Source organism: Zalophus californianus, chromosome 2, assembly GCF_009762305.2.
Source record: "Zalophus californianus isolate mZalCal1 chromosome 2, mZalCal1.pri.v2, whole genome shotgun sequence".
NCBI classification, from domain to species: domain Eukaryota; kingdom Metazoa; phylum Chordata; class Mammalia; order Carnivora; family Otariidae; genus Zalophus; species Zalophus californianus.
Window position 1 is genome coordinate 4751369 of NC_045596.1, and position 25749 is coordinate 4777117.

The window sequence follows — 25749 nt, forward strand, 5'->3', positions numbered from 1 at the left end:
ATGTTGTTTTAGGTACCGACCAAACTTTTCTGAACGTGCAGTCATGAGGAAATAAACCCGTGATGCAGGACGGAGGGCGGGACTGTGTCCTGGGGGGCCTGGCTGGGGGCTGCAGGCAGGTCGTCCTGACACCAGGCCCACGCAACCAGTCCCAACCTAAACATGGTTAAGTAAAGTTTGTTTGTTTTTAAAGATTTTATTTATGATGAGGAGAGAGAGAGGGAGGGAGGGAGAGAGGGAGCAGGGAGAGGGACAAGCTGACCCTGCGCTGAGCGCCAAGCCCAACTCAGGGCTTGATCCCAAGACCCTGAGATCAAGACGGGAGCTGAAACCAAGAGTTGGCCCTTAACTGAGCCACCCTGCTGCCCCAAGTTTAAGTTTTTATTTTTATTTATTTTTAAAGATTTTATTTGAGAGAGAGAGAGAGAGAGAGAGAGAGAGCACAAGCAAGGGGGAGGGGAAGAGGGAGAGGCAGGCTCCCCACTGAGCAGGGAGCCCCACACGGGGCTCGATCCCAGGAACCCAAGATCACAACCCGAGCTGAAGGCAGATGCTTAACCACCTGAGCCACCCCGGCGCCCCGAGTTTAAGTTTTTTTTTAGATTAAACTTTTTTCACACCCTCAATGATTTTTTTTTTTAAAGATTTTATTTATTTATTTAACAGAGACACAGCGAGAGAGGGAACACAAGCAGGGGGAGAGGGAGAGGGAGAAGCAGGCTTCCCACTGAGCTGGGAGCCCGATGCGGGGCTCGATCCCAGGACCCTGGGACCATGACCTGAGCTGAAGGCAGACGCTTAACGACTGAGACACCCAGGCGTTCCCCCCAAGTTTGTTTTTAAAAAGCTAGAGGGGACCTTACAGGTGGTGCAGTGAGGGTCTAAAGGTACAGGTCTGGAAAGCTTGAACCTGCCTGAGGTCAGACAGCCGGGAAGGCACAGGAGAGGTACTCCCACCGGCCACGGATGTTGCCTCTGAATTTACAAATAACACATTCTTCACTCTGTGGATTGGAGTTCTGTACATTTAGTTGAGAGAGGGTTTCATGTTTAAGTTTTGGAAACCACGGACCTAGCCCAGACTGTCCATTCTGCAGATCAGGGCACAGGCCCGGGGACAGGGACTGAACCGCTGCGGGCCACACAGGGGTTTGTGATGGAGGCGGTAGGTCTGGGGTCCAACCCCCACTCTGGGGTGGTCCCCCTGAGACCACACCACCCCCTGCACTGAGCAGGCGGCTCTGCTGGGGGCCGAGTGGCAGCGTGGCGGCCCAGGGGACAGATCTCGGTGCAGCCCTGGCCCCGCGGCTAGTGTGCAGCGTGACCCCGTCTCTGAGTCTGTCTTCCCCTCCGTGTGTCAGGGTTGTCCCCGTACCTCCCCGCCTCCGAGTGCAAGGATCACATGTGGTCACCGTGTTCCCCCCTCTCTGGACCATCAGTGGGGACTCTGGAAGGCAAGGACACACTGTGAATGCATTTTGTGGCCTCGCAAATCTGGGATCAGAGAGGGGGATGGGCCGACCTTTCACCTCCCCTCACCACCCAGGGAAGGAACCCGGGAGCAAACCCGGCACCGAGGGATGCCGCCCTGCGAGCACCCCCCGCGTGCGGGATTTCAGGCAGACCCCCGGATGATGCAGGAGGAGTCGACACGGGAGGGGTGCAGCTGCCACCCGCCATGGCCAGATGGGCCACGGCCACGGAAAACACAGGCAGCCACCCCCGGAACGGTCAGTGCAAGGTCTCCAAACCACAGAAAGAATGTAGGAAGGACTCCAGGTTTCCTGACCTCTGCAAAGACGCAGACCCACGGCTCACCGGGGCTCTGCCCCTGGGGAGGAGCGGGGTGGTGGCTTTGTCCTCAACCTCAGGGAAGAAACAAAAGACCTGGGGCACTCAGACACAGGTTGCTGAGGGGGCATAAGTTTACGGAGGGACCAAGCTGCTCTAGCACCCCTAAATGGCTCAAGTTCTGATTGTCTTTCTGTGGCATTATCATTGTGCATCACTGAACACAGGATATGGTTGCACAAACTTCTTGCCCACAGGGTGGCTGCTCCAAACCACAAATAACCACGTGTGTGCCATCTGATCCATGACCTGAGTCTCACAGATCCCTGGGACCACGTGGGCTCCTCTGCCCATAAGACCTGATGCACAGCTGGGCAGCCGTGGGCAACACTGGGGAGGGGGCGCCAGGGTCTGCACACTGATGGAGGACAGGGAGGGGGGCGCGGAAGGGGGGGTGTCAGCTACTGAGAATGTCAGTTCTGCTCTTTGTAAGTCACTTTAGTGAGTTCAGTGCAAGTATAGACACCTGTTCACGAATGTACACGAAAAGTTTTTTTAAATAAAAAAAAGACAAAGAGTAGATTTCATGAAATATTTTTATTTTGGCTGCTTGAGGACTTTCACTTTCTGCTTCCCAGTACTGAATGTGGCCAAGCTTTTCTGAGCGCCACAAAGGGACACTCCAGAATCTTCCTATTTCCTGGTTCGGGTGGATGCATCAAGACCCTCGTCGCCTCGCCCACACCCACTCGATAGGAGAGCTGCAAGGCGGCCGTGGGACCCAGGCCGCCGCCTCCCCCAGCCTCGGCGTGCCAGAATCAGGGGCTGACAGGCTCCTGGCCCTGTGTCGGCCCCAGATCGGCAAACAGTGGTTGAGGCTCAGCAGTGACCAAATAAATAAGAAATGCTCTCAGGGACTTCACACAGCAGCACACGTGATTCTTTAAAAAACAAATCCAACACAAAGGGGAACAGGGCCCGGGGGGCTTGGAAGTGGAGGCAGGGAGCAGCTCACCGGTAAAGAGTTCTTCGGGGCGGGGAACTGCTCGTGCAGCCCGGCGCCCCAGCTTCGCTCCGCGGGGTCGGGACTGTGGGTCGACACCGTGCATGCAATTCCCCCGACGCCCAGTGCTGCAAGTGCACAGAGCTGGCGCTCACGTGGGGGGTGGGCGGGCTGCACATGACCAGAGGTCTCCGAAGCACTGCGTCCGCACGTATGCACACGCACGCACACGCACGCACTCCGCGTTAGTGCTGTGCCATCTGGCTGAGGGGCCACACAGGGGTCGGGTCCTGACGCTGGCAGGCGCTGACGGCTCCTCCGGCGGGGGACGCACCCTCACGCCGCCGACAGGAACGGGAAGAAGAAGAAGTCGAAGGCGAACTTGACCGCGCCGTGCACGGTGCTGCGCCAGTCGTGCTCGATCTTCACGTGCCGCCGGGCGGGTGACAGCTGGGCCATGCAGTTGAGGCAGCTGATGGCCTTGAGCTCGAAGACGGGCCACTTGCTGCCCAGGCGGCCCTCGAGGACGGTGCTGAACTCGATGAGGCTGCCCTGGCGCAGGCTGAGCAGCACGTCCTTGAACTCGCCGCTGGCCCGCAGCACGATGTCCTTGGTGACGTCATCCTCCTCGGGGCTGCGGGAACCGTTGGCGCCGCTGCTGTACGGCATGCCCACCGTGATCTCGAACTTGTAGCGGTCGAACTTCTTGATGTGGCAGGGGTGCTTGGCCAGGCGCTTGAGGCGGCAGAGCTCCTCCTCGGCTGTGGAGGCGTTGCCGGGGCTGCAGGCCGGGTAGGCCTCGCCGTACAGGCAGCGCATCCAGTCGCCGATGAAGAACGGCAGCATGTTGATGGCCGACTCGGCGCTGTTGTCGATCTCCGTCACCCGCACGTACTTGAAGCGGCCCGTCCACGTGACCCGGTGGCCCTCCAGGTGGCTGCACAGGATCTGCGTGCGGGCCATGTTGGTCTCCTTCCAGGCCCGGGGCCCGCACAGGAAGCCGTACTGCTGCCAGGTCAGCGTGGAGTTGTAGACCTTCATGCCCTCCAACCGGTACACGTAGAACCAGCAGAAGAGCACGATGGCCGTGAGCCACACCAGGATGAGCTTGACGATGGAGCTGCGCGTCAGGGACTTGACCATCTCCACCACCGAGAAGCTGGCCTTGGTCCAGCAGCGGAACAGCAGGGGGACGCTGCACGCCACCACGGTGATGGCGATCTTGGTGAGCTCCAGGGTCAGGAACCAGCGGGCAAACTGCACCACGCCCATCAGCGCCAGGCCGGCCACCAGGATCGGGAGGGCGAACAGGAAGAGGAAGTAGCCCATGGAGGCGCGGATCAGCCCCAGGCCGGTGGACTCGAGCAGGATGACCACAGACAGCTCGCACCACATGAAGCAGACCAGATAGGGCACCAGGTAGCAGTAGGTGCCCTTGAAGTTCCTCAGCTGCGCCATGCGGAAGAAGAGGTAGAGCAGGTAGACGTAGAGCAGGCAGGGCAGGCTGACGTTCAGGACGATGAGGTGGCCCACGGGCACGGTGAAGAAGGTCTGGCCCAGGAGCTTCAGGTGGTGCCAGTCGACGGGCAGGGTGGGCAGCAGGGAGAGCAGGCCGGCGGCCACCTCGGTGACCAGGGCCCTCCTGGTGTAGGGCTCGGCGGAGGTGCTCAGGCTCGTGTAGCTGGTGGCGGTGAAGAAGATGGACACGACGGCCAGCTCAGAGCAGGGGATGCAGTCCTTGCTGGCGATGGGGAAGGAGAAGATGACAAAGACGACGGACAGCAGGAAGTGGAGGTAGGGCTCCAGGTGGTTCCAGCCGAAGTTCACCTCGGCCTGCTCCACGTCCAGGTTGGGCTCGAAGCGCAGGAGCAGGCCCGTGAGGGTGCGGAAGCTCTCCCAGGCCCTGCTGTCTTGGAAGACCTTGAGGGTGCAGATGACCATGGAGACAAATGACAGGTAGAAGACGACCAGGGGGACGAAGAAGGCGAAGAAGTCGATGGTCAGGTTGCTGATGATGAAGAAGAAGAGGAGGGCGTTGATGTGGTGGGTGGGGACGATGGTGGACAGCCAGTGCATGCCCGCCCGGGAGGCCATGTCGATCAGGTACTCTTTGATTTCCATGATGGCATGCAAGGGGTACTTGACCACCTGGGGGGGGGTGGACACAAAGACAGGGCATCGGAAGCAAGCCAGCACCGGAGCCCCCCTGCCACCCTCAACAGTCTGCCCACCACCCAAGCTGTGCTTCAAGTGAACGGCTCACCCCTGAGGCCCTGGTCCCAGCAGGTCCTTCCCCTGGTCAACACCGTGTCCATGCGGTGACGTCGTCCCCAGGCTCTACGGTCTAGACCGAACCTCCCTCAATCCCACCCAGTCCTGCAGGTCCTGGCTCCTCTCCTGGAGTCCATCCCTTGGCTCCCCTCCCGTCCCAACCTTCTGCCAGGGTTTCCGGACTCCTGCGAGCCAGACCTCAAGCACCTGGAGGAACGCACCTGGCTCCCCTCCTCCCTTGCCACAGGGTCTCACTGGTGGAGACAGGAGCTCTGGCTGCCGGCCAGGGAGAGGGGCTTGTGACCTGGTCGCCCCCAAGGCAAGGGCTGCCCTCCCGAGCCTCGCTCGGCCCACCCAGTCCACTAAGCGCAGAGGAACTGATACTTTCAAGCCCATGAAGGGCTCTGAACTGTCCCAGGAGCGGCAGCGGGTGCCGGTACTCCAGAAGGAGGGCTCCGTGCAAACACGAACCGTGGGGGCTCGGCATGTCATAACCAGATGGAGATGATTCATCTGTAAGGGGCCAGAGGAGACGTGCTCGCTCGTGGCAGGGGACCCCGAGGAGCAGCTGCCTGCTACCACCCACCTACACACTCCCGTGCTGCTCAGAACAGACACACAACCCCCATGGCCACTCCCGCAATCTGCGCCCGGTGCAAAGGGCAGGGTGACTGTCAGACTTCACATAGCAAAGAACGAACAAGGGACATGGGGGAGGTGAGCAGGGGGGCAGCCTAGAGGACGAGGCAGGGGTGGTTCTGCCACCCAAGCCAGACCCTACACCTGTGCACAACTCCCAGAGCCTTCCGGCCCTGCCAGGGCTCAGGGAAACGAGAGAGAGGCTGGAGGTGCCAGCCTCAGGTGGTGTGGCATGGAGAAGGGCAGGGGTCCGGGTGTGTGTGGAGGGCCAAAGGCGTGGAGCGCTGACTGCACAACATCACCCACGTGTGGGGGCAGGGAAGCCGGGCTACGTGACAGACGCCCGCCCCTGGCCAGGTGAGGTGGGCAGCATGGCCTCCGCCTCCTCTGCCCGGCCGGAGGGTGGAGAAGACCGGCCAACGAGGGGGATCCTGGGGAGAACATAACCGAGAGACCACACCCGGATGTGGCTGTCATCTGTCCAAGAACCTTGGCTGTCAACTCAGGATGACTTGGAAGCAACTGGATAGTGTGTTTTCCACAGATGAGAGGGAGCCGGGCTCGTACAGGAGTCGGAGATACTAAAGAACGTGTGTGCGTGTGCACGCCTGTCCACACACACACACACACACACACACACGTACGTGTGTGAAGAGCTGCATTCCTTCTTATACATCTGGGACAGCCCACTGACTCTTGTTCTAGAACAAGCAAGGAAATGAACAAACGACCCCCCAGCTCACAGGCGCCATCCTCCCACGTGACCAGGGATGGGCACTAGCGAGATCGGGGCCTCGGAATGTGAGCCTCAGCGGGTACTTCTGAGCCGCTGTGAACATGGACTCACTCCAGGCTTCCCCTGGGAGGGGCCCTCGGACACAGAGCCAGACCGGCCAGGCTCAAAGTCCCCGCGTGCGTCAGCCGCGGCCGGTGCAGTTAATCCCCCCCGGAGGCGGCCCGGCCAGCGGCAGGACAGACCACAGGCGTCCCCCGGGGCTGCCTAGCTCACTGTCCTCCTCTGTGCAAGCAGCCCGCGCCTGAAAACTTGAAAATGAAGCTGACATTCTCCCCTCACCTGAACCATTCACACCTCTTCTTTGTGCCCTTGAGGCCACGCAACAGGGTGGAGAGGAACTTTAAAAGACAGTGAAACTTCTCAAAAAAAAAAAAGAAATCTGGAACTAGAGGGTATCATGCTAAGTGAAACAAGTCAGTCAGAGAAAGACAATTATCATAGGATCTCATTCATATGTAGAATTTAAGAAATAAAACACAGGAGCATGGGGGAAAGAAGGGAAAAATAAAATGACAAAATCAGAGAGGGAGACAAACCATAAAAGACTCTTAACTCTAGGAAACAAACGGAGGGCTGCTGGAGGGGATGGGCATGAAGGAGGGCACGGGAAGTGATGAGCACTGAGTGTTACATACAACAGAGGAGTCCCTGACCTCTACCTCTGAAACCAATAATACTCTATATGTTAATTGAATTAAAAAAAAAAAAAAGACAACGAAGCTTCTTGAACATGATGTCCAGTGGTGTCCGGCCTCTGTCTGCACACTGAGGTGCCTGGGTCACTAGGCCCAGGGAGTCCCCTCCTTTCAGGGCCCCAACTCAGCCCCCGGGAGCTTCCACCCAAGCCCTCCTCTGGGGGCTCCACCCAACTGGGAAATGGAAAACCTTTTCTGTAGACCAAGTCCAACGAATTAAAACGAGCCGTTCTCTGAGCAGGGAAGAAATTTTTAAAAAAATGAGCAGGGAGTCAGTTCGGTGACAGGAAAGCATCTGTCACCAGGCAGGTCACAGCAAGGCCATCTCAACCCGACTCGGCTCAGACCCGAGCGAAAACGTGCACACAGTGGACTTCCCGATGACTCAGTGTGTAACTGTGGATTTTTAAATATTGCTAAATTTACTCTCTGCCCCGAAAGGCTGGGGCAGCGCGGGGCTCGGAGTCTGGAGCGCGCCTGTGGGGGCCATGCCCGCCGCCGGAGGCGCCTGGCATGTCGCGGGGGCGGGAAGACGGAGTGCGCCATCCTTCCCTGGGCTCTGCACGACCACGAAAAGCTCGGACAGCCTTTGGTTTCAGAGACGCCTGCGAGGATTCATCATCTCTTTTACAAAAGACTTTTAACGAGACAAACTATAAAGGCATCAAAGTGCTCTGACCATTTCAAAAACCGAAAAGAAGACAGAGCCTCTTTTACTTCTTGTTAGAATACTTTAAATCTCTTTCCCAAAAAGGACTCAGACGTTTTTGACAACACTGAGCTTGTCACCCATAAGAAGGGGGACATAATTTACCGTCCCAACCAGGCTGCCGTGAAAGCGGGCACCGTTAGCAACTACGCCGGGGGCCGGGGCAGGGCAGATGACCACGCCCCGCTGCGCGGCCTGCCTCTAGTTCTCCGGACTCGCGCCTTCACCCTCGGCCCTCGCTGGCATTTGGGGAGCCCCTCCTCTTGGCCAAGAACCACGGCGAGCGCTCCACACTCCTCCTCCCATGTTCTAGGGAAACTAACCGCGTCCGTCTGTGAACACACGTAGCCCAGGCCTGTCTGAGCGGACCTGCGGTAGCAGCCGTGAGCTCCCTTGGTCAAGCTCCTTGACCCTCCTGGCCTGCGGCTCAGAGCTTCATCCCGGATGCAGCCCCTGTCCTCGGGGGACTCCCTCAGCCCGCTGGTCCTGGGTGTGGCCGCCACACCGGCTGCCCTGCGCCGCCGCATCTCCCCGCACAGTTTCAGCATCGGCCTCCCCACCCAGCGGGCGCCCGATCTGAGCCTCCACATCCAGGCTCCCACGAGGGGCTACGCGGAGCTGCCTTCAGTGCGAGGACTTCAGCGCACCTCCTGGCCCTGCCACTCCTGCCCGCTGGGGGCCGCGCCGCCCCCCGCCCCCCGCCTCACTGATGGCGGTTCACACACGCTCCTGCTGAGCTCCGAACAACGGACTCTTGGATGACGAACGCCACAGGCCTCAGGACGATTCGTGGGCTCGGAGCCCCTCGTGCTGACGGACCTGCCTGGGTCGGGAGGCCGCACTTGGGGAAATCCTGGTGTGTCTGCCAAGTGGGAGAGCTGACCTGGGGAACCCGGGAGAGCGTGGCATGGCCACGTTGACCACCTGCACCATAGGTCTCAACCACGTGACCCGGAGAGTGAAAGCTGTCACACCAGGGCCATGACCCGCCATTCCTGGCTTTCTGCACCTGTTTGTGGGCTCTGCGCTCGTTCCTCGCTGGCCAATGGCGGGGCAAGGGTGCCTCCCTTCCGGCCAGCCCGCTGTGACCTCCTCACGGCTAGCCGCACCTCACCCACTCGCCCCCGCAGATCTGGGTAAACAGCTACCCCGGCAGGATCCTCACGGTCTCTGAACACTAGCACTCTGCTTCTGCGGGAAGGCATCTTTGAGAAACCGACCTCCGTTCCATGCCATAAATGGATCATTTTTCAAAATGACAAAGTCTAAGTGAAAGTCAGACTCTAGTGCATGGCTCACTGCTGCCCACAGCGCTTTGCCGACAAAGACACAAGGCGGCTCATCCGTCACTCCCCGAGCAGGCCCGCCCCCAACAGCGCCCTTGGCTTTGGAGGCTGAGTGCATATGAAAGGTCCCCATGAGGAGAACACATCCTGTCCTCCAGGCAGAGAGAGGGGGACCCAGGGAGGTGTGGTGAGCGAATAACCATGGGGACCCGCTTCTCCCTCTCCCGCTCTTCCTGCTTGTGTTCCCTCTCTCGCTGTCTCTGTCAAAATAAATAAATAAAATCTTAAAAAAAAAAAAATAACCATGGGGACCATCCTTACAGGATGCGCCTCCAGGGACAAGCTGCACGGTCTGAAAGGCTCCCGTGTCGGGCAAGGGCCTCCCACCTACCCCTCCCTGGACAGCACCAGGTGCGTGCAACGGCAGGTGGAGGCCCCGGTGTCAGAGCCCTCCAGGCCCGCTCACCCTCAGGCGCAGGGGCAGGTCCTCGGGGCTCTTGCCCGCCAGCTCATCGTCATCATCGTCCTGCAGGAACAGGTTGGCGGGAATGATGCCCTTGGCATACTTCTTGGTGATCTCCACGAAGTCGTCCAGTGCTATGTAGCTCTTAGCTGGGCACAAGAGAGAAGGGCACAGGGTCACCCCCGCACGGACAGGCCAGGCAGTGAAGGCGGCTGGGGCCCTCCGAGCAGGCTCAGGAGCCAAGGCCTCTCTGTCCGGGGCGGACAGGTGGGCAAGGACGGCCGGCGGGGAGAAGAGAGACGGGACGGCCTTCACCCTGCCTTCTCGCCTTGGTGACATGCTGTCCCTCCCCTGAGCTTCCCTCTGCTCGGCTCTCAAGCCCAGGGTCTGCCTGAGCGGGCCCTGTAGCCACCACTGGCGCCTTCCTGCCCCCTCCTTCAGCCCCGGCTTCGCACAGCCTCGCCGACGGCGGCCCTGCAGCCCCGCCACCTACTGACCCCTCCACTCAGCACACGGCCCCCGAGGGCCGACCCAGCACTGGGAATACCTGGATCCGTGCACCACCCCAGCGTGGGCCCAAATCTGGGCTCCTGGTCTAGCGGGGTCACGCTCAACCAGGCTGACCGCCAGACGAGGCCGGCTGCTCGCCACGGTCATGTCCACGTCAGACTGTCCTCCAGGCAGGGAGAGGGGAGCCAGGGAGGCACGGTGAGTGAATTCACCCAGCGATCACATCACGAGCGGGCCGCCAGCTGTGGGGCCGTCACTCGCCAGGTGTCTCGGGGGCAGCCCGTGCAGGGGCTGTGTCCTGGGCACTGGGGACACTGGGACTGAAGCCGACCACAGAAGAGAGCAACAAGCAGCAGCAAGAGCGAAGGCAACTGTGTCAGGAACGAGGCGAGCACCCCAAGAGAGGGCGGGCTGTGGACCAGGGGCTGTGTGCTAACCTGGGGGGCCGGAAGGCATCCAGGACTGCACCCGGGCCACAGGGCCACCGTGAGATGGGGCAGCCTGGGGCGGGGCCCGTGCCGGTGGCAGCGGCAGGTGGACACGCGACGCCTGAGCTGACACGAGGCAAACAGTGGAGAAGACAGGGCCCAGTGGCCTGGCCCGGGCTATGTGTTGGTGTCGTGGGCGGTCTGACACCATGAGACCCGGCCCAAGGCACAGTATGGATACAGCGGGGTCTGAGGACGGGTCACCGGTGACTCGGACAGGGCCACTGCGGTGGACGACGACGAGAGGGAGGGCCGACGCAAGGGGGGAGGGGAGCCAGGATGGTGACTGCAGATGCCGCTCTCCAGCTTTGTTAGAGAGGGGAGCAAAGAAACAGGGTGGCCGCTGTGGGAGCAAGGGGTCCAGAGAGGGTCTCACCCCTTTTTTTCTGAGGTGAGGGGAATAAGCACATGTTCGTAGGCTGCTGGGAATGTCCCGGTGGGGAGGGGTCGGGAGCCTGCACCTGAGGGGAGGCCGCCCGGCTGGCTGATGGCCAGGGGGGTCCTGGACAGCACTGTCCACACCCACCACAGAGGCCTGGAGAGGCCACATCTCTGCCCAGCTCTCACCTCAGGTGGGCCTCAGACCCATCCCTCTGAGCCCAGAGCACGGGGTCTCCCCCAGGGCCCCAGGACCTTCTAGCAGTTACCAGGTGCACAGGAAAGTTCTGAGTGGTTAAGTATAAGGTGACTAGGGTGGAGAAGGCAGAGCCGAGCTCTCTCAGGAGGAATTACGCCTCATTGACTTCTGCCCGGAGGCACCTCTCACCCCAAACACAGTCAGACTCCTGGCACCTCTGTACTTAAAACCCATCTAGAACCTCTGATTCCTCTGCCGTCCATCAGCCATAGGTGTCTCTCCATGTCAGGGTCCTACACTGCTTTGCATCCCCCAAACAGAGCAAGAAAGCAAATCTGTGCATCTGTGCCTGAGGCCCTGGGAAAGCCAGACTCGGGATTTGATATGTCACCAGAGTTCCAACAACACTTCACGGACGGACTGCTTATCGGCCCGGTGGGAAGGGGTCTGTGCACCCCTCTGTACGATGCCCCCTGTCCCGCTCCAACAGAAGCTCTCAGGACTGGCGGGGCCCTTGGCCCTCTAATCTGACTGTGCACAAGGGGAAACTGAGCCCCAGAGAGGAAAACCAGGCCTGCCTGAGGTCACAAGGAGTGTGGCAGAGCTGGGGGAGGAGCCAGGCCTCCTGTCAGTGCTGAGCAGCCCCTGGGTCCCTCCTGTCTGGTCTCCTACGGGACGGGGGCCCTGGCCACCAAGACCAAGAGTCCACCCGCGTGGCTGGGCAGCTGCACATGGGAGGATTGGGGACCTCTCCTAACCGGATGCCCCAAAGGCACCCGCTTCTGCGTGCCCCCCTAACCCGGCATTCCTCATCTTCCCACAGCCCATGCTCGGGGGAGCCCCCACACTCCCTGCTGGGTGCCCCCTCACTGGGCCTCTGCGTGTGGTTCTCTCCCCTTGCCCTTCAGGGGCTGCTTCCTCATCCTTGCTGACCTGCTCAGGCACGCGGATGCACTCACGCACCACCGCCGCTCTCCGTCCTGCAGGGACTGTGTTACTGCCCTCTCTGTACCACGTCTGTCTTCCCTCCTACCGCGTGCCCCTGCTGGGCAGGCTCCAGAGCCCACTGCCCAGAACACCGCCAGCCCCAAACACACTGGACTGAAGACCCATCATGCCTCCAAGACCCTGGGGGCCCCAGGCCTGGACTCTGCCTCAAGGAGTAGACGTGGTGCCCGGGGTGGTGGGCGTAACTGCTTGGCCAAAGGGGTCACAGGTGCAGGCCAGGAGGCCATACTCACATTCGCTGCTAACCAAGCGCTCCAGTACCCGCCTCTGCTTCTGTAGGGACTTGGGGACCGGGCCTGGCTGTGTCCCTCCATCTGTAGATGACAGAGCAAAGAGAGAATCAAAGCAGGCTGTTCCCATGGGCCCGGCAGCCCTCCAGAAACCGGCCCATGTGCTCCTGGGGTGTCCCCGAGCTCTGGGGACCACAGGGCCTGGGGTCTCCCCACAGCCCTTGATGGGCAGAGTGAGGGCCACCTCTCGGCCCCTGCTGGGCACAGTCATCCCCTCTACCGATGCAGCCTTGGCAACAGACACACCAGGTTCTGGTCAGCATAACTTATCCCCGAATACCTCTGCTGGCATTGTCCCTTGCCGTGATTTTCCCCGGAAAAGACTGAGCTCGCTGGGGGCCGGGACTGTCCCTGTCTCCCTAGCCCTGGGGCTGGACGGGGCTCCACACGAGTCTGTTCAGCGGCTGAGCGCTGAGCCCGGACTGAAGTATTCTGCCCTTTTGTCAACATCCACCCCCTGCCGCACCCCCAATCTGGCGAGCATTCAATTCTTCTGCATGCCAGACACCAAGGCATGCCTTCGCGGAGTCAGGTCAGGCAGGAGACAAGACAACATGAGGGGAGAGGCGCTGTGACCCAGAGAGACCGAGGGCCACGGAAGGGGCCTGGCCGGGGGCTGGAGGGGTGGGCAGCAGGTGGGGGCTGAGCTGCAGCACTGCAGGGTCTCTGGGGCCCCACAGGGGTGGCCCTGAGCTCGTCACATCAAGCACGGCTCTCCAGGGTGCTGCCCCTCCGAGCCCCAGGCCTCACGGACATCTCTGCTCACCCCAGCACGTAGTCTCCCCAACCCCTGTCCAGAGGGCAGGCTAGTCCCCAGAGGGCCTAGCTGGACAGGGGTCCTGCCCGGAGACCCCAGGAGAAGAGGCAAAGGTGTCCGCCCAGCAGCCTTCTCTACTGCTCTGCTGTGTTGGGAGGGGACCCCAGTCCTGGGGGCCAGAGAGGGCTGGGTGCAGCCTGGGCAGAAATTACATCTGGACAGCTAGAGGCAGCTGCTCCTCCAGGAACGGAGAGGGAAACGTCAGGTGGGGCCTGGGCAATGGAGCGGCCCCGCCCAGTCGGGGCCGCCCGTTCTTCTGCCCCATCTGTCCTCGGGCGCGCGGCCTGGTCAGAAGGCTGGGGGAGGGGCTGTGGAGGCTGGCGATGAGGCCGGCCTTCCGGAGGCCGTCCGAGCCACAGGCGGCTCAGTGCCCCTGGAGCCTTGGGGATTCAGGGACCCAGGTCCCTGCCCACATCTGTTACTCTCCCCCAGCTTCTGCCCCCTCAGGAGGAACGGGACACCCTGAGCACGACACGACCTGTGGTCTGCCCATGGACCGCACCAGAGCTCAGGGCAGGGAGGGGACCCCAAGAGCAGAATGACACCCCAGGAGGGACCCTCCCTGGGCCTTGGAGGATACCTACGCGGTCCCCACAGCAAGATCCCTGGGAGCCCCCAGTCAGGTTCCCAGAGTCTCCGCAGGGCTCCCATAGGGAAGCCCCCCAGAATTTCCACAGAGAAGCCCATGAGCTCCCCATGGGAAGGCTCACGTACCGTGCTCGTTGACCTGACCCACGTTCTCTAGCAGCTCTGACACGGCCACCTGCTTCTTCTTCTTGGGGTTGAGCTTCCAGTACATGACCAGGGCAGCCTTGCGCACAGCCCGCTCCAGGTCCGTCTCAGAGGAGAGCTGCTTCACCTCTTGCTCGTTCTCAGAAGTGATGCCTATAAGACAAGAGGCATTACCGGCTTTGTCCCGCCTGCCTGGGGGCCGCTAGTGACGCTCTGAGCCCTGACCAGCCCTGCCTGCAGGGGCTTGGGAGGGGACTCATGCAACATGCTTTGCAGGCACCCCTGGTCACCAGGGCAGAAACAGACATCCAACCAAAAAGGACATCTGGCTAAAGACCCTGCTGGGACCCACTCTCCAGATCGGAGGTCAGCCTGGCCCTTCAGTGGACCCTCCCTGGAGCGACCCCATGGGCAAGCACACGCCAGGCCTTCCATGTTCCTGGCAGACCTCCCCAGGTGGCCCCCCAGGCAGGCATGTGCTAGACCGTTTTGTGCTCCTGGCCCACTCCTCTGTCCAATTTCCTCCTCACAAGCACCCTCGGGAGTAGGTACTGCTCCCTCATTTACAGATGGGGAAGCCAAGGCACAGGGGTGTCCTGGCTTGCCCGAGGCCAGGGAGTCGGAGACAGGCAGACCGGCAGATAACCATGGGAGTCAGAGACAGGTAACTACGGTGACCGGCCTGGGGGCAAGAGCGGGCCTCCCCTGCGTCCACAGCTCTTCACAGGCCCTGCCCCTCCTGAGGAGGCTAGGAAATCCGGTTCCCGCACAGCCGGCCCTTTCCCAGGGAGACAGAGATTCCCCGTGGAGAGAGATGGGCACAGGTTTCACAGGCTGGTCTGTGGCTGCCTTTTTCCCTTCACCCCCAACCGTCAGGGCCATCGGCGGCCCCCCACCAAGGGCAGTAAGACTTGAGATGGGGGACGGGATTTTTTTTCTCCCTCTAAACATCTTCCAAATTTTCCACCTGAGCACACATTTCTTTCAAGATCAGGAAGCACTTGGTGTGAAACAGTGGGGGGTGCGGGGCACGCAGGGATTCCTGTGACCCCCTGCAGCACACGCCCTCAGGCCTGGTCCTGACCGGGGGCCCTCTCCGGCACTGACTCGCTCCACAACGGGAGGGCGGGCTGGTGAGAAACCCTGGCTGACAGAACCCCTCTGTTCCGTGTTTTCAAAGGCATCGGTCCCATTTCCAAAAAAAGGAAGATGCATTGTGTAATAAATGTAACTCTTAAAAACACGATATGAAACCAGAAGAAAACACACCGAACTAGAGAGCATTTCTCTGGGTTTCAAGGTTATGGGTAATTTGTATCTTTTTGCTCTCTATATATTCCAAGTTTTCTACGATAAATATAAGACACTTCCACAATCCGGAGAAAATCATTTAAAAAACTCTTTATGACACACCCTTCTGTTTTTCTCTGAGGCTGAAACTTCCACAAGCACCGCTCATGGCCCCAGGGACGAGCCATATCCCTGGGGCAGGATAATGGAATAAGTGGCCGTGTGTGGCCGGGCTGTGTCTCACTGCCCGCCCCCCCCCCCCACACCTGCTCGCTTCCTGGCAGCGAATGCACCTGAGCAGGTCTTCACTGGCCTGCGGTCCCCCAGCTTCAGCCCAGACTGGATGCAAAGTCAGCCCAGAAAGTTCCAGCCTGATCTCAGGCCACTGTCACATTCTGCTACCGCACCCGGTGAAGCTGACCGCCCGCGGGCTCTACGATCCACTCCTCGGTCCGGATTAGAAGCCAGCAGGGATCTACCGACAGACACCAACACGCGCCGAAGAGGAGGACAGCGGCTTCGCTGGCTAAACATCCCCCGTCACGCTCCAGAAACGTCTACATGACAACCGCCGGCAGAACAGAATTCACACCTGCGGCTCACCAGCGTCACCGGCTGCAGATTTCCTGGCGTCACCTGCCGATTTAGCCAGCAGCGTGCGTCCCTCAGGCGGCGACGCCTGCACCTAGCCGCCCGCGGACCCACCTTTCCTGTCCGCCAGGCACCGGCGAAGCAGCTTGACGGCCTCGCGCCGGCCCTGCTTCGCGGCAAGGATCAGCCAGCCCACTGCCGTGCAGCTGTTCAGTTCCTCGTCCGCGGCGCCGGCGAGCTCCAGGTAGCGTTTCCCCACCTGTGGCGAGAGGCCGGTCAAGCCCTGCTCCGCGGCAGCCCCCCGCCTGCTGCGCCGGAGCTCCTGCTCCGCGTCCTGGCCCCCACCTGCTCCCCACAGCCCGGCAGGCTGGGACTTCCCGATCCTCTCGTGTCCCCCCCGGGGCTCCTGGCCAGCCCGCCTCCCCACCCCGCTCGCCCTGGGCCAGGAAGACAGGGGGCTGGGGGGGATCGGGGTCCCCTGGGCGTCTACACCCGGTGGGGCCTGTGGGACCCTCAGGGCCCTGGCTCCTCAGAAGACTGCGGGGAGGGTGTGGCCCACCCCCCCACAGATGACAGGAGGGGGGTCGGGTCACTGAGGGCAGGCAGGAGGCAGGGAAGGCATCCTGGAGGAGGGGGTGCCCAAGATGGGGTGTGAGCTGGACGTGGGAGAGAACACGGAGTCCGCAGAGGGCGGTGGGGGGCAAAATGACACAGAGAACACGGGAACACTACAAACGGGGAGCCGGCAGACCCGCTCCCCGTTCACACGGCACCGGCCTCTCCCGGGGCCGCCGTGCAGGGGCCATGGGCTGAGCCTCCCACTGACATGCGGTCCTCACCTCCGTCTGTGCCTTGGGGTCCCCCGCCTTGGCCTTCTCCAGGAGTTCTTCAAAGGGCACCTCCACGTCTCCCTTCACAGGCCCTTTAACACAGGAGAAAAGCAGACAGAATGTCACGAGGCTGGTCCTTGTCGCCTGTTTGGGAGTAGGGGGGACGGACTACAACGATGGGCTTGGGCCCAGGGCAGCTTCGTTAAAATCCGGGTCAGATGCAGATAGAATATGCCAGAATGCTGTCTTCCAGTGATGCAGAAAGCCCCGGACACGGACAGCAAAACTCCCATGGACGGTGGTCTTCAGTAGCAGCTCAGAGCGGCGGGAAGGACAAGGGGGCACAGGCCCCAGTCCTACCCTCACCCCTGAGCTCGGGCCTGCTTGAGCTGGGCTCTAGAAAGATCCCGGCACCCCTGTGCCCCAATAAACAAACCAAATCCATGTTTTCCAAGACTGCCATCTACATGCACATGATTTTTGGAGGTCACAACTGGTGCGCGCACACACACACACACGTTTACGACAGTGAATCGTAACCAATTTCCCACATTACTCTGTGGTGAAATGCACTGTTTCCACGGTTCAGAAACCCAACAGAGAGACATGCTCAGGGTGCTGGACCTTTACATTATTCCCAATATTCACTAATTTTATAAAATGGTGCCACAAACCACTCTATGTGCATATTTTCTTTTGGGGTCATTCTCCCAGCGTACGTTCTTCAGGTGCATTACTAGGCCCAAGGGCCCAAACATCATACGGCGCACGCTACAGTCTCCTTTCTAAAAAGTTACCCTGAGTTACGAAAGCCAACTTTCACAACCTTACCAGCAATAGGCAGCATAACGAACAATTTTAAAAAACAGGTTTTTGCTTTGTTTTGTTATTTTTTATACTTTTTACCAGTCTGATTTATACGATGAACCCTCAGGGCCTCCACCCTTGGCAGGTATGACGACACACCTCCAGGCAAACCGTGGGATGTACCCACCAGCACTACCGACCCCACTGTAGGTGCTCAGTAGACACGACAGCCTCTCACTCTCTAGAAGTTTCTGGAAACAAAAATGGTCCCCCATAACACCACCCGAGGACCAGCCTTCCTGATGGGTTCCTCTAGGCCTTTCCCAGCACCAGCTCTGCCAGGCTCGGAGCTGGCTCTGTGGCCCACCAATGCCACCAGCCTGTGTTCCAGGCACCCGAGTCCACAGGACGCAGGACTCTGGGAGGAGGCGACAGTGGTGCGGCCTGAGCCAGCGCAGCCTTCAGGTGCAAAGGTGGAGAGGCCCGGGGGACTGCGGACAGCTCAGAGCGCGGAGGCTTCTGAAGATCTCACAGCTCAGGTACACACCGCGGCCCTCTTGGGGGACGGCTGGAAAATACCAGGCCACCTCTCCCTGAGATCAGACCTGGCTTCCTCACCGAGGTCCTCAGGGCCCCTGCCCAGTGTGGCCTCAGCATGCCCACCCTTCCCTCATGCCCAGGACCTCGGTGCCTCCTGAGCCAAGGCCACTTCTCCCTTCTGGCCGCTGTCACTCACCCCCTCTCCCCCACCGGCCCCTGGATGCACTCTCTGGCCTAGAACAGGAGAACACGAAGCCCTAGGTTCCAAGCCAGTCCCTTCCACGGGCTCCCAGGGGAGGAGTGTGCACACGGAGGGAAATCTGGCCTGCATGTGACTGCCTCTAGCATCAAAGTGCTGCGTGACCTACCCAGAGTTATTTTCAACCCAATCGTTAATATCCATCCAATGGGACAGTGAAGGACACGACACTTTGTATTAAGTGACTGGGCCCAAGTTGGCATTCCCAAAATGGGGGTTTCTTTTCCCTCCCCACTTCCCACCTCTCAGCTGACCCCAGGGCCTTTGCTGCTCAGTGACACTGCATTTCCCACTGCAGTGCCCACCGGGCAACCTCCCACAGGTTCAAAACTTTTCTTGACTAGCTGAATTCGCAAGCCCATGTTCTTTTTGTGTTTTAATCAGAATACAGAAGATTCAAGCATGTATCTGTTGGCTAAAGATTCTGTCCATGATTAATTTTTCACAGAAGTTATTCATAGCCTGGCATTTCAAGAAGTCTCCCCAGTAGACAGAACCTCCTTGAAACACACACCACACCTTCTTCGTGATTCCAGTTTCCACTTGGCACTGACAGAAATATTTCTACAACTACTCAAATGTTGGGCCCGTGCTGCAATCAGAGGGCTCTAGCTCTTTTCACCTGAGGAGGAGTTTTCCCACAGGTCAAGGGCTTACTGTTCAGTGTCATAAAGAATACCCCCGAGAGCTGGCTGAGTCAGTGTGGACCAAGGACCGTGAGGCACACTATTCTTTGCATGCCCGACCTGCATTCCTGGCTTTTCTGGTCCTAGCACTTCGATGTTCCTTTTGGGTACCCACCCTTCCCCATCTCGGTCGTCCGGTTCTGGTGGCACTGCCCCTCACCCAGGCTGCGGGGAGGTGGGGGGTGTGCGGCAGGCCCTCCTGGCCTATCAGAGGGCTCCGTCTCCCTGACAACAGCACTTGGTTTTCGGGGATGGACACAGACCCAAGCCAGGCCAGGGGGGCTTGTGTTGAACTGCCGGGAAACCAGCATCCTCCTTCCGCTAGGTCTCGGCTGATGGACGTCAGCTGGGAGCCCGGGAGGGCCGCCCAGTGAGGAGAGCCCACCTGAGGTGAGGGAAAGTGGAGCTGGGGTTCCTGATCACATCCTCCGAGCCCCTGGATCCAGTCCTGTGTGAAACCAGCACACCCTACGCTCTACAGATACCCGGAACTGAGAAATCCCTCTCAACCTTTTTTTTTTTTTTTTTTCTGGCTTATGTCAATTTGCATCGTGTCTCTGTGTCACTTCAACCGGGGGGGTCCTGACTCTAACTCATTTTTGGAAGGCTTCCTGTCGCAAAGCAGCAGGGGTCAGAGCCTCGTGGCCTCGGGCAGGGCTGCGCACCTCTGCCAGAGCCCGCGGAGGGCCACGTCCACACCCATCCCCATCTTTTGTTTTTCTCCCCAGATCCTGTGCATTAGAAAGATGGGCGTGTGCCCTGCTGACTTGGTACATGACCCTTCATCTTCTCGGACCTGGCGAGGTGAGCACAGCCCCCAGGACGCTGTCCCCTCTCCCCGGCGGGGTCCTTTGCCATCTTCCCACCACAATCTGGGACGTAGTGTCTCACAGCTCCCGCCAGGCTTCACGGGGACACGCTGTCCAGTGGGTGGGTCGGACCCAACCCACCCCAGCGGCCGGCACAGCGCTGGCCCCCGCAGCTCCATAAGCGGTGCAGGATGGCGGGACAACGATGGGGGCCGCCGACGGCAGGATGGGTACATGACCCTTCATCTTCTGATGTAGGGAGACAGGCATCTCCTGTCTCCCTACATCCCAGCACAGGGACACAGGACACGCTCTGCACGGTGACTGCGCTGCAAGTTCAAGCCCCCGCCCCTGCGGCCGGAGTAGGCGCTCTGCAGAAAGGGAGAAGGGTGGTGAGCAAGTCCTGCGCCCCCTCGGGAGCACATCAGGACCCTGGGCCGTGAGCGGGAAAGCCCATGCATGAAGCTCTCCCAGACATCGCGGGAGCAGGACAGAAGCTGGCCCCCTTGCTCCCGACTGCTGCTAGCTAAATCTGCTGAGTGCGTGCCAGAAGCTCCGGGAAGGGGAGGGCCACCTGAAGCCTGCAGGGGGAGGCTGATGCAATACTCCTGTCTTCAGGCGGCTGCGGTCAGCTCCTTCCTCACCGCCCCCCAGCCTCCTAGACTCCCTGGTCCTCTCAGGACGCCCGCCACGGGGGCTGCAGGGAAGGGCAGGGTGAAAAGCAACCAAGGGTACATCGTGCGTCCTCATCGCTGTGTGGCCACCTTGCACCACTGTCCCACACATAGGATGGCTGGGTTGCCCTACACCAACGGGTGTCCCACACACAGGGAGCTGGGGTCGCCTTGCACCAAGGGGGCGTCTCATCAGCCTTTGTGATGCTGACTCTGGTTCTCATGAACAAACAGGGTGAATAATCCTTGCCACGCCATCTCTGCCCAGGGTTGGCTAAGCTGAGGCGGGGGTCCTGGCCAGGAGGTCCACTCTCCTGACGGCCTCGGGCAGGGGTCATGGATTCAGCTCCTTATCACACACCCAGTAGATGTTTACTGAGCACTGGCCGCATGCCAGCCAGAGGCGCCAGGAGCTAAGGGTACCAAGCCGAATGAGGCAGGACCGCTGCCCTCAAGGCCCATCCAGGGGCTGGGCGAGGACTGTCACATTTCATCAGTATGGGCTGTGGAGGTGTCAGAAGTCATCGATCCTGATGGGGGGGGTGGGTGGTGCTTCCTGGAGGAGGTGACGCCTGAGGCTTGAGATGCAAGTAGATGGTTAAAGGTAATGATAAAGGGCACACGGCCAAGTTTCCAAAGGTCTCAGGAAACCACCACACCCAGGACTCACCCAACCCTGCCATCCTGCCGGCTCATGACAGGGCATCCTACAGCGAGGGGGTCACCACACGGGCACGGCCACCAGATGGATCAGGGCTCATCGGGGTCAGGACAAAATATCGTGTGTAGAAAAGTCCCTAGATTGTCACGGGCCAGCACCTTGACCAGAGCACAAAAACCCGAGCTGTTTATCGCAGTGACTTGTCCCCAGGACAGCAGGGCCTCAACGCTCTGCATCTCCTCACACTCTCACATCGGCATCGGTTCCGACCGACCAGCTCTGCACCCCAGCACCCACCCACGGCTCCAGCCAGAGACCTGGGGGCCAGCCTTGCTTCCTTTGCCCCCTTTCCACCCGTCCCTCGGCCACCACTCTGCCCAGTAGCTGGGGTGGCCTCCTCTTCAATTTGACACAGAGCATGTCATTCCTCTGATTTAGACCCTCTAACGCTCCCCCAAGCACCCTTCTTATCATGACCTGGCTGACCTCCTGACCCTGCACTCTGACCCCTGCCCAGGGGGCCATCAGTCTTGGAACCCTTGGGGTCCAGCACGCCCCCACACCATGCAGGTCCTTCTTCATGGAGTCACCCGGGATTCCTCCTGGAGGACAGGGCCCCACCTGCCTCACCCATTGTCTCTTGCACCTGCTGGGCAGGTCCTCCATCAGCCCTGGGGTGAATGCTTCCTGGCAGCTACCTCTCTGCCCAAGGGTTCCACCACCCCTTTCTGTGGCCCCGCAGCTGGGCGCTGGCAGTCCCGCTGGCGATTGGCTGGGGCCCACCTTGGGTAGCAGAAAGGGTGTCTGTCACTCCCCAGGCCCCCAACAACATCAGCTGTCCCCAGCACAGTGCCTGCCCTTCAGGATGGTTACTGTTTGCTTCTGGCTCTCCCTGGCCCAGGGCTCCTGGAGGGCAGGCCTGAGCCTCACCAGAGATCACCCTGAGGGCCAGCTGACAAGCCCAGACTCCAGCCCAGCCGGCTCTGCTTCAGTCCTGCACCGGGCTCCCTGGAGAGACGGCCCAGAGCGGCCTTCCGATAAGCAGAGTCCCAGAGTGTGTTCCAAATCTCGACCTCACGGCTCACCGGCTGGGGGCCCTGGGGGCACCCACTTCACCTCTCTCTCTAGGTTTTCCTGTCTCAACACGTTGGAGAAGTGAGCGGGCTAATGCCCGGCACGGAAAGCGTTATTACTTCCACACTCACGCTCGTTGTGACCTAACCGGGGCTCGCTACACCTCTGTAGACACACAGGTGAGGGAACTAACCAGAACGGGCCCACAAAGCCCTTCCCCGGCAGCCGCCCTCTGGGCTGCGCAGGGCCGGCAGGGTGGGGCGCGCTGTATTCGCCTCCGTGACCAGTGAGGGACGCGCAGCAGCACGGCCTGGATGTGGGGGCTGGGACCCCACGCCTGCGAGACTGCCAGGGCCTGCTTCTCTCCCTCTTTAGGGGGGCGGATGGCAAACAGAGCCTGTGGCTATTTCCTGACTCCCACCTGAAGCTTCCTGCAGCCTTGCCGCTGCCCTCCCGAGAGGACGGTCTGCACACTCAGATTGAAACCAAGTGTGTTTCCAGCCCCGGTTTCTGTGCTCTGCAGCCGTGAGGCATCTGTGGCTGAGAGCCCAGGGTCACGACCCCCCGTCTGCCCAGAGGCCTCGGAAACAAAGCAGAGAACACGGCGGATCTTTCAAGGAGATTCAAAGATCAGAAGTGCCCAAGGACTGGGTGAGTTTCTGGAATAAATCAGGCACTGGCCTGGCGTGAACTTGCACAGGGTAGACTCTAGCCTGCTTCCACCACAGCTCGATATCTGCTGGGCAGGGCTGGTGTTAACCCAGGAGACTCGGGTCACCTGTGGGCCCGCCACTCAGCAGCTGGGTGCTTGGGCAAGTCTATGCCTCAGTTTCCTCATCTCTAAGTGGGGTAACAACAGAGCTGCCCTCACAGCTAATCCCCATGAGGGGATCAGATGTGGCCCAGGGAGAGCCCTGAGGACAGGCCTGGCCATGTGGTACACACAGATATGCACGGCAGATGCTCATCGTGGGTTGGGGGTTTCTGCGTGGGTGGCATGGCTGAGCTGGGGCTGGTCATCTTAAGTAGCGGCCTCTCTAGAGGAAGGAAAAACGACAAAGCCTGGGGGAGCCGGAGAAAGGGGAGGTGAGGTGTGACCAGGTGGTGGCAGGGGCTGGACTTCCTTAACTCGTCCAGACCGCCTGGGGGAACGAAGCCTCCTCTCAACAGCCTGGGACTGAGCAGAGATGGTCCAGTGTCCCGCCTGCGGTGGGGGAGGAGATAAAGAAAGCACCCCCCCCCCAACACACACACCACGCACCGTGCACACGGCCAGTGTGTGGCACAAGCCTCCCTTGGGGGAGAGAAGAATCTGGAGCATGCGCACAGAAGCTAGACATGCACAGCCCCGAGCTAACATGAAGCCAGTCACCAAAGAGGTCCATGGGTGGGGGGCTGTAAAATAGCGGGCACCCCCCAGGGGGTCTGAATAGGATCTCAGGGAAGGAACCAGGGGACCAGGCTGCTTGGTGACATGAAGCACAAGGTACGCACCATCTCTGGGCCGGGTGCCTGCACGGACGAAGGGGCCCCGTCTCAGCACAGCACCCCCAGCTCCTGCGTGCACCGGGGCCTGAGGGATGTCTACCTGAGGTGCACGGTCCCGGCACCAGTGCGAGCCCCACGCAACACCACGTTGCTGGTATGGTCACGCCCACTTTACAGGTGCAGAAACAGGCTCTGTTTGGCCTCCTGACGCCCTCAGGGACACATAGCTCAAGGGCATGGGCCAAAAGGGACCTGTCTCTGGCCCTCCCAGGACCACCTCAGGGCCCTGACAATCAGTAACAGTTCGTGTGGACAGACATGTGCTCCGGGGAGTCCCAGCTGGGAAATGTTCACGGAGAACCAGCGCTGGAGCCAAACTGTAGAAAGCGTTTTATAAACTGTAGGTTTCAACACAGTGAATCACAAAATCCATTCAACTGTTTACGAGCAGCACTGCGTTTACAAGAAAGGAACAGAATGGCCCTGATCAGACTCAGCACACACAGTAAGGAAAAGCGGTGTTCGGGAAATTTCTGTTCCCACTGAGTGTGTGTGAGTGCGTGCATGTATACACACACGTGTGCAGGCGTGCATGTCAGGTGAGGGTGGCACAGTATTTCCTGCTGTGGGTCGAGGTCAGGAAGTGTAGGAAGCAGTGGTGCCCTCCGAGGGGGTAGGATTTCAGCAGGTGGAGCTGGGGAGGGCACATTTTGGGTGGAGCTTCCCGCCTGGCAAAGGGAGGTGAGGAAGCATGGAGGCAGGCCCAGAGAACGGGGACCAGTGTTGGTGTGCGGGGAGGGGTGGGGACCTGGTGCGAGCGGGACGGCACGACCCCATCTATGACCAGAGTGAACAGTCTGCACGGTAGGGCTGGTTCCCTTGAGAGTAAGACACCCAGCGTGCTGGAAAGCGCTGTGGAAAGTACCAGAAAGAGCAGTGCGGGTACCGGTGACATTTCCCACAAACGTGGGAGCCAGAGGGAGCTTGGGGCTCCTCCCGCCCATGGCAGCCCCTAGAGCATGAAGAAACTCTCAGACAAGGCTGGGGCTCTGGCCCAGGGACCAGTCCTGACCTCGGCTCCCTCCCAGCGTATCTCCATCACAGGCCAGACCCATGACCATTATCACCCTGAGCCCCCCTCCCTTCCCCCTCCCGACCCGTCACCTGGGAGGCCTGGGACTCTCATGGCCCCCCCTCGAGCCCGGGCGAGGCCGCCTCTTCCTGCCAGCCCTCGCCTCTGCCAGGCCCTCTCCTCCCATGCTAACCCTTGCTCGGCATTTCCTCTTCCCACAGAGCAGGCTTCCCGCCACCCCAGCCCCAGGTCCAGGGCCACTTCGGTGCTCCCCAGGCCCTATGCTTCCCTCTGCTCCCCACCACACTGGGGACTGCTGGGGGTCGGGGGCAGACCTGACTCACCTGTGCCACCCGTGGCCACTCAGGGCCATGCTCGTGAGCAGGAGGTGGATGGAGGATGGACGAAGCCCTAGCACCCCTGCCCCAGGGTCAGCGAGGTGGCCGGCCCCATGACCCACTGTCCTGTCCCACTCAGGTCCTCACACGAGCTCACCTCTGCCCCTGGGAGGTGCCTCCGGGGAAGGCCTGGGGGAGCAGAAACCTGAGGAGGCCCCAGAGTGGCGGGGGTGGTGGTGAGGGGGTGGGGGAGGCGGGCAGCCCTCAGCAGTCCGGCCTGGGGATGGAGGACAATGGTCCACAGCGCACTGGGGACCCGGGCCTAGGGGCATTCCAGGGCGGCAGCCGGGTCCTGAGGGGAGTGGCCAAGGACCAAGCAGAGCTGCCGACCAAGTGGCCCTGATGGGCAGGGGACCACGTGGGCTCCCCTGAACGCCGTGCGGGACTAGGGTGGAGGGTAGTCTTCCCCTCACCCCTCTCATACCCCAGTGCCTGGTGTGGAACTGCCTGGTCCAGAACCAGCCCAGAGTATGCACAGATCGGCGCTGGAGCCAC

General features: G+C 60.5%; 1 protein-coding gene across 2 annotated transcripts in view; it reads right to left on the minus strand.

Moving 5' to 3' along the window:
- Positions 1-2375: 2375 nt before the first annotated feature.
- Positions 2376-25749, minus strand: part of WFS1 (wolframin ER transmembrane glycoprotein) — a 31300-nt gene continuing 7926 nt past the window's right edge. For both annotated transcript variants that reach the window (XM_027599941.2, XM_027599940.2), the window contains exons 3-8: positions 16796-16878; positions 16071-16215; positions 14058-14228; positions 12470-12550; positions 9657-9802; positions 2376-4942 (exon numbers count right to left, since the gene is read on the minus strand). In XM_027599941.2, coding sequence (XP_027455742.1) covers positions 3131-4942; positions 9657-9802; positions 12470-12550; positions 14058-14228; positions 16071-16215; positions 16796-16878 — 2438 coding nt within the window. In that variant the 3' untranslated portion in view covers positions 2376-3130. The remainder of the gene's footprint in view (positions 4943-9656; positions 9803-12469; positions 12551-14057; positions 14229-16070; positions 16216-16795; positions 16879-25749) is intronic.